Source organism: Tenrec ecaudatus, chromosome 4, assembly GCF_050624435.1.
Source record: "Tenrec ecaudatus isolate mTenEca1 chromosome 4, mTenEca1.hap1, whole genome shotgun sequence".
Lineage (NCBI taxonomy): Eukaryota > Metazoa > Chordata > Mammalia > Afrosoricida > Tenrecidae > Tenrec > Tenrec ecaudatus.
Window position 1 is genome coordinate 20,360,756 of NC_134533.1, and position 19,910 is coordinate 20,380,665.

Here is a 19,910-nt window from a genome sequence, read left to right on the forward strand (position 1 = left end):
TCCAAGACCTCCTTTACATGTGAAAGCTGGACCTGTGGAAGAATTGAAACCCGTGGAAGAATTGAAGCTTTTGAATTATTCTTTTGGCCTAGTTGATAGACACATTAACAATCCCCATTAATATAGATAAGGAAAATATAGATAAAGAGGAGGGACTTGAAAACTGAAACCTAAGTGAGCTGAGCACCAACAGAGAAAATCTCAAGGTGGAGCCATCACAGAGATCTAGATATGCAGTTAATTCTCATCTGGCCAACCACAAGCTGGGCAGCTCATGGAGACTTATAGACAGTCCCTAGAGAACTGATCATAGAGGAGTAGAGCCAGTATGTTGCTCCTCACACCAGTGGATCAACAGAGGGAAACATGGGATCCATCTGTTCCTCCCAAAGGATGTTGTACCTTTCCATTCACATCTCCATGTGACAGCTCTGAAGATGAGGCAGATCTGATGAAAGGGATGCTCAATCGTTTTCATGTCCCATGATAACTGGGGTCCACGGGGGACACAGACCACCAGGGCATAAGCTATGATTTACTGCTTGTCTATTTCTCAGTTCTGTTAATGATGAGAGGAGTACTGTCTGTCCTCGCCTCAGTTCTTTTCCTACACAAATGAAAGATTTCAGGCAAGGAATAAAATTCAGACCAGTATTAGAGAAAAGGTTTGAAGAGAAAGAGTGAGTTTATTGAAAGAAAATCTTTGGAAAAGAAATCCAAAGGGCACTTAGATAGTCTAAAATCCTTGGCAGAGTATAGAGCCCAGCCAAATATTGGGCTACAGTCAGACGTCCTATCATAGGATGGCTTTATGGCAAGTCTTCTGCTATTGGCTGGTCTTCTGAAGTGTAATTCATCTTTTCCGCTGTAGGCATTCAAGCACTCGAGATCTCATGCTGTGCCCTTTTCTCAGACCCCAATCTAAGAATCTATTAAGTCATTGTGAGAGCAATGTGAATCTCTTGTCTTTTTCCACCCAGTTTTCACTCTCTTTGTTCTCTTCCATTGAATAAAGAAATGTGTCTTATCTGCCCTTCACCTTCCTTTGCATTAGAGAGTTACGTACAAGAGCTTCCCCAAAATATTGCTGAAGCAAATGTGGTGAAAAAAGCTGATGGTGCCTGATTCTTAAAAGATATAGCATCGTGGTCTTAAAGGCTTGAAGTTAAACAAAAGGCCATCTAGCAGGGAACCACCAAAGACCACAACAAAGGAGCACACCAGCCTGTGTGATCATAAGGTATCGACAGGATCCAGTATCAGGTATCAGAATAACCAAAACAATCATACCTATGTGAATTAGTGGGGTCCAAGTGGAAACCCAAATCCCATTTGAACACAATTGGATATGTCCTCACAGAGAGTCGCCCAAAGGAACCAGTCAGCCAGAGTACAGTATAGTTCTAATGAAACACACAGCATTCCTCTAGTTTTTTAAGGCTTTCTCCCCTACACTATCATGACCTCAGTTCTACCTTATAAACCTGGCTTCTCGGGAGAATGTACACTGGCACACTTAAGAGTTCTGGACACATGGAATCCAGGATGGATAAGCCCCAGGAATAGTAATGTAATTAGGGATATCATGAGGGTAGGCCAAAGGTTGGGGGAGAATGGGGAAAAAAGGGGAATTGATCGCAAGAATCGACGTATAACAACCACCACCACATCCCACAAGTGGGATAAGTACCAGAAATGCTGGTGAATGGAGAGATCAGATGGTGTAAGTATGAAAACAATAATAATTTCTAATTTCTTAAGGGTTAATGAGGATGGGGGGGAGTGGAAAAAAGAGGAACAGATACCAAGGGTTCAAATAAAGAAAAGATTTTGAAAATGATGATGGCAAAATTTGTACAATTGTGCTTGATACAATTGATGTATGGATTATGTAAGCGGTGTAGGGACCCCCAATAAAATGATTTATAAAAAGAAAAAAAGTATCTCCACTTGTATTTTGTACTACAATTTCTACCAGATTCTTGTCATCACCACCTCGTCTCCCTCTGTCAGGTTCTGTCTATCAAGCAGGTCCATGAAAGCTCTGACTTGTGGCAGTAGCCTGGGTTAAGGTGGTTGAAGGATAGCTTTTTAAATTTGTATTGTCTGGCATTTTCCTCTTCCTTTCCCCCATCTTTTACTGTTTGTTGGCTTGATAAACAATGAATAGAAATACAGAGGGCTTTTAGAGCCACCACAGGGTGGACTCAACTCTAACTCCTCGGTTGAGAGAAGTCACTGAGTTTGAACACTTTGCCCTCCACTCTGCTCAACTAATCGCACAGTGTGAGAATTCACATTTTCCTGCTTCAGCTGCCAAGGCTCACGTCCTGCAAGACATCCCTGAGGAGAACCCACATGGACCTAGCCCCTTGCAACTCTCAATGTCGGAGCAGCCCTGTGCGGTGGAGGGAGAGGAAAAATGAGGAGCTGATGCAAGGACTAATGTAGAAAGAAAATGTTTTGGAAACAATGATGTCAACATATGTACAGATGTGTTTGACGAAATAAATATATGTTTGTATTGTGATAAGAGCTGTAGGAGCCCCTAATAAAATAGAGTAATGTTTTTAATAGAACCCTTTTAAATATATTTAAACCATTGAATTATATGCAATGTGGATTAAATGTCAATGTGGATTAAATGTAACTGTTTTTAAAAGTTGATGCTGTTCTTAGTTGCTTCTGAGCTGGTTCTAACTCATAGGGATGCTGTAGACAACAGATTGAAACACTACTCAGTCCTGTGCCAAGCTCCTCATCTTGTTCAGTTTATGCTCATCGTTACAACCACAATCTTAGACAATCTTGTTGAAGACAATAGAACTAAAAGTCTTGGATATTTTACTTCTCAGTGTCCCCAGAAGTAGATATATCTGGCTAGAAGCCATATTATTAGGATTTCCAAAGATATTGCCAAAGATTAATTGCCCTAATGTACAGAAAGACTATATACTATTTACAAAAGTATCTTTCATGGTCTGCATCATTTACACATCCCATATCTATACCACATTTTTATGATCGTTTCTATTACCACTATCATTCAACAAAAATATCGTTTTATTATTTCACATGTTTTCTGTTTAATAGTCTCAATAAATCCCAATAAATCCCAATTGATAATATGCCCCCAAACAAATGCGTCGGTAAGAGTTTTTTCGTGACCCATAAGATTTCATTGACTAATTTTTAGAAGAAAACTTCCAAGCCTTCTTTTCTTGTCTTAGTATTAAAGTTCCTTTAAAATCCCTCTACTCTGAAAGACTTTGTTCCTCTTAAGATACTGGTGATACATCTTCCAGAACCACAGCAACATGCATGCCACCATAGTACCACAGACACTTGTTAGGTGTAGCTTAATATTCCTAAGACTATTATTAAATGATTATTAATAATGTTTCCATTTCTAAGATGATAATGTTTCAGAAATTCTAAAACTCCAGAAACTGCAATATCAATAAGAGCCACAGGATTTTAAAACAGTATATAGGAAATGAGCAACAAATATAAGACAAGGAAACCTAATTAATTTTTAAATATGTCCACATATAGATTCCACATCTTATACACAAACAGTTTTACAGGTGAATGTTCTTTATTATAAAATAACCAACTAAACCCAGGAATTCATTTTCAAAAGAATCCTAGTTTCCAATATTAAGATAATAAGTGAATGACAGGAACTTTCTATTCTCCATTTGAAATTTCAAAAGCAAACTAAATGTATATATATCAGCATTGCCATTTAAATATCTATTAAAAACATTGAAGAAAGGAAACATTTAGTGAAATATACTCAATCTGTAGAAAAACATATAGAAAAGTGAATCAGAAACAACCATTTCTAATTACCTCATTGCTGACTAAGGATGCCATGTCAAACTGAAGTTGGCTATTCAACCTCTATGTCATTCCACTTAGAAACCATGCTTCCTGCTAAGAACGCCTTCCTCAGGAAAATACCTTGGGGCCTGCTATTTTCCTGACAGCTTCTTTCACATCCTTATTCCTCAAACTATAGATCAGAGGGTTCAACATAGGGATCACTACCGTGTAGAACACTGTGGCCACCTTGTCTATGTCTGGATTGCTAGCTGAGCTGGGCCTGCAGTAAATGAAAAGGATGGTTCCATGGAAGACGACGATGGCTGTGAGGTGGGAGGCACAGGTGGAAAAGGCTTTGCGCCTTCCCTCTGCAGAGCGCATCCTCAGGATGGTGACGAGAATAAACAAGTAGGAGGTGAAGATGACCACAATGGTGCTGATCTCATTGAAAGAGGCCACAATGAACAATAGCAGTTCATTCATGGAGACGTCAGAGCAGGCAAGAGATAAAAGGGGGGGTATGTCACAGAAGAAGTGGTTAATCATGTTTGAGTGATAGGCTGGGATCTCAAGAGCTAGACACATGTGGATCAGAGAACACACAGTGCCCCACAGGTAGCAGCCAGACACCAGCTCCACGCAGAGCTTCTGAGACATGATGACCATGTAGAGCAGTGGGTTGCAGATCGCCACAAAGCGGTCATAGGCCATCATGGCCAGCAGGATGACTTCAGTTATCGCAACAAAACAAAACAAATAGAATTGTACCAGGCATTCCATAAAAGAAATGGTTTTGGTCTTGCTTATGATGTTGTCCAACATCTTGGGCACAATGATGGTAGAGTAACAGAAATCCACAAAGGAAAGGTGGCTGAGGAAAAAGTACATTGGGGTGTGCAGCTGAGCGCTGGCCTGGATCAATGCAATCATGCCCAGGTTCCCCAAAACTGTGATTCCATAGATTAGAAGGAAAAACAAAAAGAGGAAGACTCTCAGCTCAGGGATGTCTGATAATCCCAAGAGAATGAACTCTGTCACCAATGTGCAGTTTTCCCCTACCATTTTCCAACATATTTCAGGTATGGGGAAGCAAATGAAATGTCTGATCACATTCCTAGAAGGAAATAAAGGTTTTATATAAGTCTCCAAAATGGAATTTTGATATGAAAAATACGTTTTTCTTAAAGAAAAATTTCTCTAAGGGGAACTAAAATCAAAACATTCAAAGTCATTAAAAGAAAAGTCTCTTTAGATGCTACAGAGTAAAAGTTATCATCATCTGAAGCTTCAATTGATTCTGAGAATTTAGATACACAATAAATTGGAATGATGTATTACACTGATGTTAATACCCCTTTGAAATTGATTCAGTATTTTATTTTACAGTACTATAAGATATTTTATATCCAAAAATCTTAATCTGTTTCCATTTAGCATTAAAGGTATTGTGATCTTGATAAATATACATGTGGATATGTATATATGTTTATACCAGTTATGGATAACATAAATATTCAATAAAAGAGGTATTCTCTGTTTCTAAGGATGTAGAGTATATTAATATTCTTGCTTTAGGGGGCTTCAAAAGACCTTTTTCACATGTGTTTTTGTACGAAATGAAAGTAGATAGTGAATGCCATAGCTTTTTGCTCATTACATTAACAAAAGATATATATTAATTACAAGATAAATGATCAATGCTAACAATGTTCATTGTCTTATAAATTTCTCTGAAAAGCAGTTAAAGAGTTTATGTCTAATATCAACTGGGAAACAGTAAAATCTAAATGAATTTAGACTTTTTTTGCTTAGTGATCTCTTATAAAAATATTTTAAAACATCAATGTTATTTTGGTAGAGTATGTACATTGCTATATTGTAGCCACACCCATAATATCAAAATATGAGATCCTGAATATAAACTAGACGACAGGTGCACCTGGTGTGCAGCATCATAATATTGGAACATCAAATATAATTTTAATTTAATATTACATTGTTTATTAAAGCAATACAACTAATGGTAATCCTAGGGAGCAGAAGAAGATGTTGGTGTAGAAAAATATATAAAACTTAAGGGGATTAGAATATAGATATCACATCACTATATCTTCAGTGAAATATATTAGTGTTCCCAAAGTCTCACAAGGTTGGTTGGAGTAGTGGTTACCTATTCCATGTCCCCTAATCTACCTATTCTATGAGTAGCGGCTACCTCTTCTATATATAGTCTATGTTTCTATTTATGTGGGAGCTAAGAGCCAACATTTTTCTTAAAGAAAAGATAGAGAGAATGTGAGAGATTTTACCATCTGCTCTCCTTTCTACCTTCAAAGACATGAGATCAAAATTAGAAAGAGAGTATTGGGAACGTGCATAGCTTGGTATTTCCTCTTCACCTTGGGCTAATTTTAAAAATCATTATGCTGAAAGTATGGGTTGATTATAACAGTTATATGCACACATGAACCAAGCCAAACCCAGACCATCAAGTTGCATCTAACTCATAATGTACCTTTATAGTATTTTCAAAACTGTAAATCTGCTAAGATTTACAGTCAAACTGAGGATTTATTCTGTTGAACTTATGCTTAGCAGGCAAAGGTGTAACATGCTATGCCGCCACAATCCCTACAGATCACGCAGTGATACTGACTTATATTCAACACTATGCCAAACCCAAAACACGGAGTTATATAAATGTATCATAGTTTCTTACAAATCTAGATGTATAGGATAAAGAGAGGTTATAGTATATACTATAGTATGGGGTGGATAGCAGTTGGCATCAACTTGATGGTAGTGAGTTTACAGTACAAACAATCATTTGTTAAAAATAATTATATGCTTTCCTGAACAAAAATACCTGGAAAGCCCAGGGTTCCTTGTAGACAAATTAATCTTTGTGGACAAATTAATGTACATATTTGTGTGATAATTGGAGAAACAATTAGGGTATATATATATATATTCAACATTCAATTACGGGTCATTGTATGGAAGAATGAAGAAACAGGAGGATAAAGGGTGGAGGGCGATGTACTATTTTGTTTACTCAGCATTTCTACCACTCAATACTATATACCACTAGCGTTGGTGTTACAAAGTATTTATACTGATTTCCCATCAATATATTTTAAATCTAAAGAAAGAAGTATTTTAAAGAAGCACACAGGAAAAAGAATTCTGTGTAAATATTCAGTAATTAGAAAAGAGCTGATACCTATAATAGAGAAAAGATATATCTTATTTATAGTAGAAACAAGATAGATCTTACATATTATAAAAACAAGATAGAGCTTATAAATTTCTTTTCAGCGTATGTCTTCTATATAGAAAAATTAGAGATCTTTCAAAACACTTTATTTTAAATACAATATATTTAAGTAGCTAGAATCATGTTTAACTAACAAACCTGACTGGAAAACGTTTCTTCTCCGGAACTGAAGAAGTATCAGGATGAAGATAATGTAGCATTAGATATTTTATACTATAATTTAAGCTCAGGGGAATTAAGTTACCCAAACAATTATTAGTCTCTATGGAAAAACAAATATAAACAATTAAAATAAACACTAACTACCTGTAAGACAAAAATTATTTTGTTGATCTCCATGGCATGCAAACTTGTAATTAATACAACTAAGGCCATAAGCTAACTTTGGGAAAATAATGGAAAAGGAAAACATGGTTCCTCTTAAGGTTCATGCTGTCGTTGCTATTAAGCCCTATTGTGTCATTTCCAATGCATAGTACAACCTGATCCTATGTACAACAGGACAAAACACTGGCCGCTCCTGTGAATTGCTTCCTAGGGTTATGGTTGAGTCTATTGTGGCAATCACCCTGTCCATCCAGCTCACAGGGGGCCTTCTTTCTCACTAATTTCACATCACGGGGAAACAAAATCCCATTATTTAATATGTAAGCCACAGCTCATATTGACATCCTGAAATGACAGGAATATTTCTTAAGAAATTTACTTTTCCTACTTTATACAAAATCCTACCATCCTGCAGAACATACGGAATAAGCCAAAAGAAGTCAATTTAGTTAGTAGTAGTCTTGGCTTCGTTTTACTGCTTCTATGGTTACATCAGTGCAACACACATTGAGTTTTCTGTAGCAGTATCTTACAGTGAACTGCCACTGAGTGCCTCCCAACTCATCATAACTCTTTAGGACAGTGTAGACCTGCTTCTTGAGTTTCTGAAATGAATTCTTTTTATATTTAATTATTTTATTGGTTCATACAGCTCTTATCACAATGCATACAACCAAATTGTGTCAAGCATATTTATACATATGCTGCTATCATTATCTTCAAAACATTTCTTTCTACTTGAACCATCGGTGTCATCCCCCTCCCCCACACTCTCTCCCATATGAACCCTTCATAATTTATAATTTTTCCCCATGCCTTACACTAACCAATGTCTCCCTTCCTCCACTCTTGTTTTCCTCCCCACTGGGAGGGGGATAAATGTAGATTATTGTTTGGGGTTTCCCCTTTCTCCCCCCACCATCCTCTTCCCATCCTGGTATCACTACTCTCATTATTGGTCCAGAATTCTGAATTCCCTGTGTTTCTAGCTCTTATCTGTACCAGTGTACATGCTCTGGTCTAGCCAGATTTGTAAGGTAGAATTGGGTTCATGATACTGGGGGTGCAGAGAAGCATTAAAGAATTTGAGATAGGTTTTATGTTTCACTAATGCTCTTTTCCATATGACCCTTCTGTAAGGGGGTGTCCAGGTGTCTATAGATGGGCTTTGGGTTTCAATTCTGAGCTACCCCTCATTCACATTGATATAAGTTTTTGTGCTGGGTCTCTGATGCCTAATCCCTAATCCTATCAACACCTCATGGTCACACAGCCTTGTGTGCTTCTACCATGTGAGCTTTGTTGCTTCTCATCTAGATGTTCATTTGGTTACCTTCAAGCCTATCACACCCCAGGTGTTATATCTTTTGATAGCTGGGCACCATCAGCTTTCTTCACCACATTTGCTATGCACCCTTTTGTCTTCAGTGATCATGTCCGGAAGGTGAGCATTACAGAATACTCGGTCATTAGAATAATGTGTTCTTGCATTGAGGGAGGACTTGAATAGAGGTCAAATGTCTGCCTGCCTCTTTGATACTCAATATATAAATATATCTGTATAGATCTATTTCCCTATTGTTATATATAAATATATTTACATAAGGATATACCTGTATTTAGACTTCTATGAGTGTCCTTAGCCACCTAGTTCTTTCCTCTATTTCTTTTTACTTTCCTCTTGTCCTAGTATCATGTTCAGCCTTCATTCGTGTTTGAATAATTCCTCTTGCCCACATTGCCCTTGATCAAGCCCCAGCAGAGATCCAACACCCTCCATGCCATTGATTTTTGATCACTTGTTGTTTCCTTGTCCCTGGGTTGGTTGTCACCCCTCTTCCTTCCCCCTGCCTTCCCTTCTCCCTTGTTGGCCAGGAACCATTGTTCCTGTTGTTTTCTCCTCCAGATTGTTTATCCCACCTATTTTATCCAGATAGACATGCTGAGACAATAATTAGCACTAAAACAAGACACAACAACAACAACGACATAAAAACAAACAGCAACAAAAAACATTGACAAAAAAAGGAAAACCCTATAAATAATTCTATGTCTGGTTTTTGACCTTTAGAAATATTTTCCAGATGCACCTGCTGGGTCCCATGTTCTGGCACCAAATTCTAATTTTGGTATTCTCTGGGGACTTCATTGCTTTGCTCCTTCTGCTGCTCTGTTGCATGCCCTTAGCATTTCTACCCGGTGTGGTGGGGTGAAATCGGGTACAATTCCCACACTGTCTCCAGTGCTGTCCCCTGTAACACTGTGGGTCAGTAAGGGATGTTTTGTCTGGTGGTGGGGCCAGCCCTATGGTCTTCTCTGTACATTGGCTGCTCTGAGGAGGAATATCATTCTCAGGGGTTGATGGACCAGAATGTTCCACTCTCATTCCCCATTCGCTGAAACTTTTGTGAGAGTGAAAAGCCTAATCTTTATTTTAAATAAGTCATTTCATTGGTGCTCATACAACTCATCACAATCCATACATACATCAATTGAGTAAAGTACCCTTATACATTCATTGCCCTTATCATTCTCAAAATTCGCCTTCCACCTGGGTTCCTGGAATCAGCTCATTTTCCTTTTTTCCTTCTCCCTCCCTCCCCACTCCCCCCTTTCTCATGAACCCTTAATAATTTATAAATTATTATTTTATCTTATCTTATACTGTCCGGTGTCTCCCCTCACCCATCTTCCTGTTGCCCATCTCCCAGAGAGGAGGTTACATGTAAATCCCCGAGATCGGTTCTCCCTTTCTACACCGGCTTCGCCACTCTCACCGCTGGTCCTGAGAGGTTCATCTGTCCTAGATTCCCTGTGTTTCCAGATCCCTACTGCACCGCTGTGTATCCTCTGGTCTAACCAGGTCTGCAAGGTAGAATTGGGATCATGATAATTGGGGGGGGAGGAAGCGTTCAAGAATTAGAGGAAGGTTTTAAGTTTCATCGTTGCTACACTGAACCCTCAGTGACTCATCTCCTCCCATCTACCCCTCTGCAAGGGAGATCCAGCTGTTTACAGATGGGCATTGGGTCCCCATCATGTACTCCCCTCATTCACAGTGATGTGATTTCCCGCCCCCTGCCCTCACCTTTGTTGTTTGAAACATGGTCCCATCGGCCCTTCATGATCACTCATGTTGGTGTGCTGCTTCCATGTGGGCTTTGTTGCTTCTGGGCTAGATAGCCACTTGTTTACTTTCAAGCCTTTAAGTCCCCAGATGCTATATCTCTCAATAGCCGGGCACCATCAGCCTTCTTCACGACACTTACTTATGCACACAATCGTCTTTGGCGTTTATGTAAGGAAGGTGATCACACAATGGTGGTTTTTGTTCTTTGGTGTCTGCTACCTGGCCCCTTCAACAACATGTATTCACTTAGGCTGTGTGCTTCTTCTCTGTGGGCTTTGTTGCTTCCAAGCTAGATGGCCGCTTGTTTGCCTTCAAGCCTTTAAGACCCGAGACACTATATATTTTTGATAGTCAGGCACCATCAGCTTTCTTCACCACGTTTGCTTATGCACACGTCTGCCTTCAGTGATCATATTGGGAAGGTGGGTATCAGAATGACCATTTGGCAGAGCATGGTGCTATTGTATTGAGGGAGTGTGCACAAGGAGGCCCAATGTTCACCTGCTACCCTACTACTGAACCTATAAATATATGCACATAGGTCTATTTCCCCCATAATCATAAATATATTTACATTGTACATGTTTGTATTTAGGCTTCTATGTATGCCCTTTGCTTCCTACTCTTTTCCTTTATTTACTTACACTTTCCTCCTGTCCCACTACCATGTTCAGCCTTCATTCTGGTTTCAGCAATTCCTCTCAGTTACATTGCCTTTGATCACTCCCTGTCAGTCCTCCCATCCCCTCCCTGGCACTAGTTTTGAACCACTCATTTTTCCCTTGTCCCTATGTTGGCCAACACCTCCTTCCTTCCCCTACCTCCCACACTCTCATGACCCTCCAGGACCATTGGTCCCATTATTTTCTTCTCACTTTGTTTGTCCAGCCTATCTTATACAGGTGTACCTGCAGATATAATAATATGTGCATACAAATGCAGATGACTTTGACAGTGCCCAAGAGGCACATAAGAACATGGCAAAGCCTTATCTTTCTGCTGAGTAGTGGCTAGTACATTTAAACTGCTAGCCTTGTGGTTAGCAGCCCAATGGGAAACTAAAGCTTTTTTAAAGGGTTAAAGACCAAGACTGTCACGTTGAAGAGTCAGGAGAACTTGATCCAAGACCTCCTTTACATGTGAAAGCTGGACATGAATACTGAAACCTGTGGCAGAATTAAAGTGTTTGAATGATTCTTTTGGCCTAATTGATAGACACACTAGCAGTGCTCCTCAACACAGAGGAGGAAAAGACAGAGAAAGAGGAGGAACTTTGAGACTCAAATCTCTGAGGAATGAAGCATAAGTGAGCTGAACACCAACAGAGAAAATCTGAAGGTGGAGCCATCACAAAGAGATCTAGATATGCAGTGAATTCTCAGCTGGCTAACCACAAGCTGGGCAGCTCATGGAGACTTACAGACAGTCCCTAGAGAACTGATCATAGGAGAAGAGAATCAGTATGTTGCTCCTCACACCAGTGGACCCACAGAGGGTTACATGGGATACACTGGTTCTCCCAAAGCATGGTTGTACCCGCCCATTCACATACTTGAGTGACAGCTCTGAAGATGAGGCAGACCTGATGAATGGGATGCTCAATCATACTTGATGTCCCATGATACAGTGGAGTCCACAGGAGACACAAAGACCACAGGGACATAGGCTATGATTTACTGCTTGGCTATCTGTCCTCTTCTCAGTGTTTGTCCTACTCAGAAGAAAGATTTCAGGCAAGGAATAAAATTCAGACCAGTACTAAAGAAAAGGTTTGAAGAAAAAGAGTGAGTTTATTTAAATAAAAACTTTGGAAAAGAAATCCAAAGGCCCCACAGCTAGTCTAAAATGTCTGGCAGAATGTAGAGCCAAGTCTTACATTGGGCTACTGTCAGACCTCCTATAATAGGATGGCTTTATGGCAAATCTTCTGCTATTGGCTGGTCCTCTGAAGTGTAATTCCTCTTTCCAGTTGTATGCATCCAAGCACTCGAGATTTCATGCTGTACCCTTGTCTCAGACCCCAAACCAAGAGTCTATTCGGTCATTGTGAGAGTAGTGTGAATCTCTTGCCTTTTTACACCCAGTCTTCACTCTCTTTGTTCTCTTCCATTGAATAAAGAAATGTGCCCTACCTGCCCTTCACCTTCCTTTGCATTAGAGAGTTACGTACAAGAACTTCTCATGAATATTGCTGAAGACAAAATGGGTACATAAGGAAATGTAGTGAAGAAAGCTGATGGTGCCTGGTTCTTAAAAGATATAGCATCTGTGGTTTTAAAGGCTTGACGTTAAACAAGTGGTCATCTAGCAGTGAAGCAACAAAGCCCACAACAAATCAGTACACCAGTCTGTGTGATCATGAGGTATCGACAGGATACAGTATCAGGTATCAGAAGACCCAAAACAATCTATGTAAATGAGTGCGGTCCAAGTGGAGGCACACATCCCATTTGTACACATTTGGATATCTCCTCACAGAAGAGTCGTCCAAAAGGAACCAGTCAGTCAGAGTACAGAGTACTAATGAATCACATAGCATTCCTCTAGTTCCTTAAGTCTTCCTCCCCTACACTATCATAACCTCAGTTCTACCTTACAAACATGACTTGTCGGAAGAACGTACGCTGGCACACTTAAGAGCTCTGGACACATGGAATCCAGGACATATAAACCCCAGCAATAGCAATGGAAGTAGGGATGCCATGAGGATAGGTGGAAGGTGGGGGAAGAATGGGGGAAAAGGGGGGATTGATCGCAAAGATCAACGTATAACCCCCACCACCACAACCCACAAGTGAGATAAGTAACAGAAATGCAGGTGAAGGGAGAGAGCAGATGGTGTAAGATATGAAAACAATAATAATTTATAATTTCTCAAGGGTTCATGAGGATGGGGCCAGGGAGTGGAAAAAAGAGGAACTGATACCAAAGGTTCAAATAAAGAAAAGATTTTGAAAATGATGATGGCAACATTTGTACAAATGTGCTTGATACAATTGATGTATGGATTATGTAAGAGGTGTAAGAACCCCCAGTAAAATAATTTGTAAAAAGAAAAGAGAAAGAAAATTATCTCCACTTATACCTTGTACTATAATTTCTGCCAGATTATTGTCATCACCACCTCGTCTCCCTCTGTCAGCCTCTGTCTATCTAACAGGTCCATGAAGGCACTGACTTGTGGCAGTAGCCTTGGTTTAGATGGTTGAAGAATAGCTTTTTAAAATTTTTACTGTCTGGCATTTTCCTCTTCCTTTCCCCCTTCTTTTACTGTTTGTTGGCTTGATAAACAATGAATAGAAATACAGAGGACTTGTAGAGTCACCACAGGGTGGACTCAACTCTAATTCCTCTGTTGAGAGATGTCACTGACTCTGAACCATTTGCCCTCCACTCTGCAAACCTACTTGTACCGTGTGATAATTCACAGTTCCCTGCTTAGCTGGCAAGGCTCACTTCCTGCAAGACAGCCCCGAGGAGAAGTCACATGGATCTATCCCATTGCAGCTCTCAATGTCAGAGCAGCCAGCCATGTGTCAGGGAGGGAGAGGAAAAATGAGGGGCTGATGCCAGGAACTCAAGTAGACATAAAATGTTTTGGAAACAAAGATGTCAACATATGTACAGATGGGTTTGACAAAATGAATATATGTTTGTATTGTTATAAAAGCTCTAGGAGCCCCTAATAAAATAAAGTAATATTTTAATAGAACTTTTAAAATATATTTAAACCATCCAATCGCATGCAATGTGAATTAAATGTCAGTGTAACTATTTTTAAAGGTTGATGCTGTTCTTCTTAGTTGCTTCTGAGCTGGTTCTGACTCATAGGAATGCTATAGACCACAGACTGGAACACTACTCAGTCCTGTGCCAAGTTACTCATCTTGTTTAGTTTATGCTCATCATTGAAGCCACAATCTTAGATAATCTTCTTGAAGATAATAGAACTAAAAATTTTGGATATTTTAATTCTCAGTGTCCCCAGAAGTAGATATATCTGGCTAGAAGCCATATTATAAGGATTTCCAAAGATATTGCCAAAGATCCATTACCCTAACGTACAAAAAGACTATCTACTATTCAAAAAAAAATCTTATATTTAATTTTGATGTATTGTATGTTATCACTGTCATTCATACTCTGCATAATTTTAACATGCTATATTTATAGCACATTCTTCATGATGATTTTTATTACAACTTTTTTCAATTAAATTATTTATTAAATTGGCATTATATGATGCTCACCCTCCCGACACAACCACTGAAGACAAAGCGGGTGAATAAGCAAATGTGGTGAAGAAAACTGACGGTGCCCGGCTATCAAAAGATATAGCATCTGGACTCTTAAAGGCTTGAAGATAAACAAGCGACCATCTAGCTCAGAAGCAACAAAGCTCACATGGAAGAGCACACCAGCCTGTGTGATCATGAGGTTCTGAAGGGATCTATTATCAGGCATCAAAGAACAAAAAAAAATCATATCATTGGGTGCACACTCCATGATATGATCGGTGAGGACAAATGGGTGCATAAGCAAATGTGGTGAAGGAAGCTGATGGTGCCCAGCTATCAAAAGGTATAGCGTCTGGGGTCCTAAAGGTTTAAGGTAATCAAGCGGCCATCTAGCTCAGAATCAACAAAGCCCACATGGGAGAAGCACACTAGCCTGTGTGATCACGAGGTGTTGAAGGGATCAGGTATAAAGCATCATCAGAACAAAAAAATCTTACCATAATGAATGAAGGGGGAAGTGCAGAGTGGAGACCCAACACCCATTTGTCAGCCACTGGAGATCCCCTTGCAGAGGGTTCTAGGGGAGGATATGAGTCAGTCAGGGTGCAATGTAGCACTGATGAAGAATATAGCTTTCCTCTAGTTCCTAAGTGCTTCCTCCCCACCCCAACCCACCCTACTCTCATTATCCGAATTCTACCTTGCAAGTCTGGCTAGACCAGAGGATGTACATTAATGCAGATGGGAGCTGGAGGCACAGGGAATCCAAAGCAGATGATACCTTCAGGACCAGGGGTATTAGGGGCGATACTGGGAGGGTAGAGGGAGAGTGGGTTGGAAAGAGGGAACGAATTACAGGGGGCTGCATGTGACCTCATCCTTGGGGGATGGACAACAGAAAAGGGGGTGAAGGGAGATGTAGAACAGGGCAGCATGTGACAAAATAATAATTTATAACTTATCAAGGGCTCATGAGGGAGAAGCGAGGAGGGTGGGGGAAAAAAGAGGACCTTTCTCAAGGGTTTAAGTGGAGAGCAAATGCTTTGAAAGTGATGAGGGCAATGAATGTACAAGGATGCTTTACACAACTGATGTATGTATGGATTGTGATAAGAGTTGTATGAGCCCCTAATAAAATTTTTTTAAAAAAATTATCATTTTAATATTTCACACATAATTTGTTTAATATTAGTGAGAAATTGAAAACCGGGAAGAGAGCAAATGCAGACAAACTCTCAACAATGATACCGTAAGGAGACTGTGAGACGAGGAACCTCATGGAGGGTACCTTCACGTTAGTGGGTTGAAGATGCATCCCACACACATTCTCCTAAATAAAACTCATATCCCTCATTGCCCCCCCAATAATAAGGTGCAAACATATGCTCCCTCACTATACATATGAAGGCCAACTACTTGAAGGCTATCTGCCTGAGGTTGTCTGCCTTCAAATGATATCAGCCATTATAATCTATTCCACCCTAAGGAGGCCCCACTCCTTTCTGATAAGAACCAGATTGCTCCCTGAGAAGAGCTCAAAATCACCTAAGTTCATGACAGTTCAGAGATGACCAAGGTTAGCAGCCATCTTGACTCTAGAACCTGCCCATCTCATTAAGTATGTGCCTTCTTGTCACATGTAAGCCTCTAGTACAACCCCTTCCTATTGTAACCCTTAGCTCATCTTTCTCCTGTTATACGTATTCCTCTTGTGCAACCCCTCCCTGGGGTGTATGTGCTTACCTAGGCCTGCATGCCCAAGATTATATAAACTCATAAGATTATGTTACAGTCTCTCTCTCTGGTAAGATCTGGCTCTTGAAGTCATGATTGAGGAAGTGAATCCTTGCATGCTTTATCTTGTCTGATGTCTCTTTAATTTACCCCTCCATTACACAACCGCTCCTTGGACTCATTCAGTTGTGGGGAAGCTGGTGCCCCACAAAGAGTCTAAATTGCAATAAATTCCATTTGATGACATATCTCCTGTCTATTTGAGGGAAAGGGTGAAGTCTAGCCTATCAGTCAGGTCACAGCAAATCATGACTCTGTATGGGCATATCCTTCTCCTAAGGATTTGGGAACTCCTATCTTCCTCCCAGGAGGATGGATACACACTTTTTCTGCTTTGTCTTCTTGCTGGCAAGCTACATGGAGCTATGCTGATGGCAGCCAAGCCCGAAAGCTGGAGGAGCCACATGGAGACCCACGCCAGTGCTGAGATTCTTCTGCAACAACTGGATTCACAAGACTTTCCACCCACTTACCTATGATCTTCATGCATTCAGCATCATTACGTGTGTTGTGTGAGTCAGAAGAGGAGTTATAGACTGCTTTTGGACATAGGGATTAATATCAGACTTGATGGATTTGATCTGGACTAGCTTGGAGTATTTTCTTAACATACAATTACTCTTTGATATAAAGTTCTCTCATACACATATATGAGTGTCAATGAATGTGTTTCTTTAGTCTACCTGGAATAGCACATGCCCCAAACAAATAAGTCAGCCATTGTCCTGTTAGGATCCATATAATTTCTTTGGTTAATTTTTGGAAATAAATTTCCAAGTCTTCTTGTCTTAGTCTTAAAGTTCCTTTAAAATCCCTGTACTCTGAATGACGTTGTTGGTATTTAGATACTGGTGGTGAAGCTTCCAGAGAAACAGTACCATGCAGATCACCACTCTACATCTGAATCTTGCTAGGCTTACCATAATTTTCCTTAGATTCTTACTAAATAATTATTAATAATGTATCATCAACTCTCAGATGAAAAAGTATCTGAAATTCTAAAACTACAGAAACTGCAATACCTCAAAAGACAGAAAATGAGGAATAGGTATATGAAATCAACACCAAATATAAGACAAGAAAGCAACTGATTTTAACTCTATACACATATAGATTCCACATCTTATACACAAACTATTTCTTGAATGTTTCTTCTTTATTGTACACAAACAAACCAAAATCAAGAATTCAGTTGTTAAAGGTAACCTAGTTTCCATTATGAGTACCCAAAAAAGATGGACAGGAATTTTCTATTATTTTTTTGAAGTTCTGACAGCAAACTAAATATTTGTACATAAGCATTTCCATGTAGCTATCCATTAAAACAATACAGATTAGAAGAAAGGAAACAAATATTGAAATATATTTAATTCTGAGAAAAGCATAGAGAAAAGTAAATTGAAAACAATCACTGCTAACCCTCATTCATGACTAGGGTTGCCACGTCAAAACTGAAGTTGGCTCTTCAACCCTCCACTTTCTTCCACTGTGAAGCCATGCTTCCTGCGAAAAAAAGCATTCCTAGTAAAATATATGGGGGCCCACCATTTTCCTGAGAGCTTCTTTCACATCCTTATTCCTCAAACTATAGATCAGAGGGTTCAACATAGGAATCACTACCGTGTAGAACACTGTGGCTACCTTGTCTGTGTCTGGGCTGGTGCCAGAGCTGGGCCTGCAGTAAATGAAAAGGATGGTTCCGTGGAAGACGACGATGGCTGTGAGGTGGGAGGCACAGGTCGAAAAGGCCTTGCGCCGTCCCTCTGCAGAGCGCATCCTCAGGATGGTGATGAGAATAAACAAGTAGGAGGTGAGGATGACCACAATGGTGCTGATCTCATTGAAAGAGGCCACAATGAATAAGAGCAGTTCATTCATGGAGACGTCAGAGCAGGCTAGAGATAGAAGGGGAGGTATGTCACAGAAGAAGTGGTTAATCACGTTTGAGTGATAGGCTGGGATCTCAAGAGCTAAACACACGTGGATCAGAGAACACACAGTTCCACACAGGTAGCAACCAGACACCAGCTCCACACAGAGCTTCTGTGACATGATGACCATGTAGAGGAGAGGGTTGCAGATGGCCACAAAGCGATCATAGGCCATCACAGCCAGCAGGATAACCTCAGTGACTACACATGTGCAAAATAAATAGAACTGTACCATGCATCCCACAAAGGAAATGGTTTTGTTGTTGCTTATCAAATTGTCCAACATCTTGGGCACAATGATGGTAGAGTAACAGAAATCCACAAAGGAAAGGTGGCTGAGGAAAAAGTACATTGGGGTGTGCAGCTGAGCGCTGGCCTGAATCAATGCAATTATGCCCAGGTTCCCCAAAACTGTGATTCCATAGATTAGAAGGAAAAACAAAAAGAGGAAGACTCTCAGCTCAGGGATGTCTGATAATCCCAGGAGAACGAACTCTGTCACCAAGGTGCAGTTTTCCCCTACCATTTTCCAACATATTTCAGGTGTGGCGAAGCAAATGAAATGTCTGATCATTTTTCTAGAAGGGAATAAAGATTTTACATTAATATCCAACATAGATTTTTGATATGAAGAATAGTGTTTTTTATTTGTTTGTTGTTAAAGAAAACTATCTCTAAAGGGAAAGAAATCAAAATGTTTAAAAGAAACGTCTCTTTATATGCTACATATTTAAAGGGATCATCAAGTGAAGCCTCAACTGATTCTGAGAAATAAGTTAATAGCTTTTGAAATTGATTCAGTATTTTATTTTAAATCCCTGTAAACTATTTTATATACCCCAAAATCTTAACAATATGTTTCCACTTGGCATTATAGTTGATGTGATCTTGATAAATATATATTTGAATATGTATATAATTGTATACCAGCAAGGGTAACTTAAATATTCTATAAAAGAGGTAATCTTTGTTTCTAATGTTGTAGAATATGTTGATATTATAGTTTTAGGAGGCTTCAAAAGACCTTTTTTTCACATTTGCTGTTATGTAGAATGAAAATAGATAATGAATGTCATAACTTTTTGTTCATAACATTAACCAAGAATATCTATTATTTACAAGAGAAATGATCAATGCTAACAATTTTCATTGTTTTATAAATTTCTCAGAAAAGCAGTTAAAGAGTATATGTCCAATATTAACTGAGCAACAGTAAAATCTAAATGAATTTAGACATTTTATGCTTAGTGAGCTATTATTAAAATATTTTTAAAATCAATGTTATTTCATACAGCATGCACATTACTATATTGTAGCCATACCCATGATATCAAAATATGAGAAATTGTTATAAACTAAATGAAATGTTGACCTGGTATGCAGCA

At 39.3% G+C, this 19,910-nt stretch overlaps 2 protein-coding genes across 3 annotated transcripts; both read right to left on the minus strand.

Moving 5' to 3' along the window:
* Nucleotides 1-3,954: 3,954 nt before the first annotated feature.
* LOC142446485 (olfactory receptor 5L1-like) lies at nucleotides 3,955-8,179 on the minus strand. 2 transcript variants are annotated; one of them, XM_075548232.1, is made up of 2 exons: nucleotides 8,141-8,179; nucleotides 3,955-4,857 (listed from the first exon to the last, which is right to left on the minus strand). In XM_075548232.1, the coding sequence occupies exons 1-2, from the start codon at nucleotides 8,177-8,179 to the stop codon at nucleotides 3,955-3,957; spliced, it is 942 nt and encodes a 313-aa protein (XP_075404347.1). The 2 variants fall into 2 exon arrangements, with proteins under 2 accessions (XP_075404347.1, XP_075404349.1); XM_075548234.1 differs by lacking the exon at nucleotides 8,141-8,179 and having other exon boundaries at nucleotides 3,955-4,890.
* Nucleotides 8,180-18,115: 9,936 nt separating this feature from the next.
* On the minus strand, nucleotides 18,116-19,051 carry LOC142446486 (olfactory receptor 5L1-like). Its single transcript, XM_075548235.1, has one exon. The coding sequence runs from the start codon at nucleotides 19,049-19,051 to the stop codon at nucleotides 18,116-18,118; it is 936 nt and encodes a 311-aa protein (XP_075404350.1).
* Between the last annotated feature and the right edge of the window lie 859 nt (nucleotides 19,052-19,910).

What these genes read in the sequence shown, in the direction of transcription:
- LOC142446485 (XM_075548232.1), bottom strand. Translation starts at nt 8,179, where the DNA reads ATGGTTCAAGTAGAAAGAAATGTTTTGAAGATAATGATA. An exon ending in ATGTTTTGAAGATAATGATA is followed by an intron (nt 4,858 to 8,140) that starts GCAGCATATGTA and finishes TTGGTGACAGAG; the next exon opens with TTCATTCTCTTGGGATTATC.
- LOC142446486 (XM_075548235.1), bottom strand. Translation starts at nt 19,051, where the DNA reads ATGGTAGGGGAAAACTGCACCTTGGTGACAGAGTTCGTTCTCCTGGGA.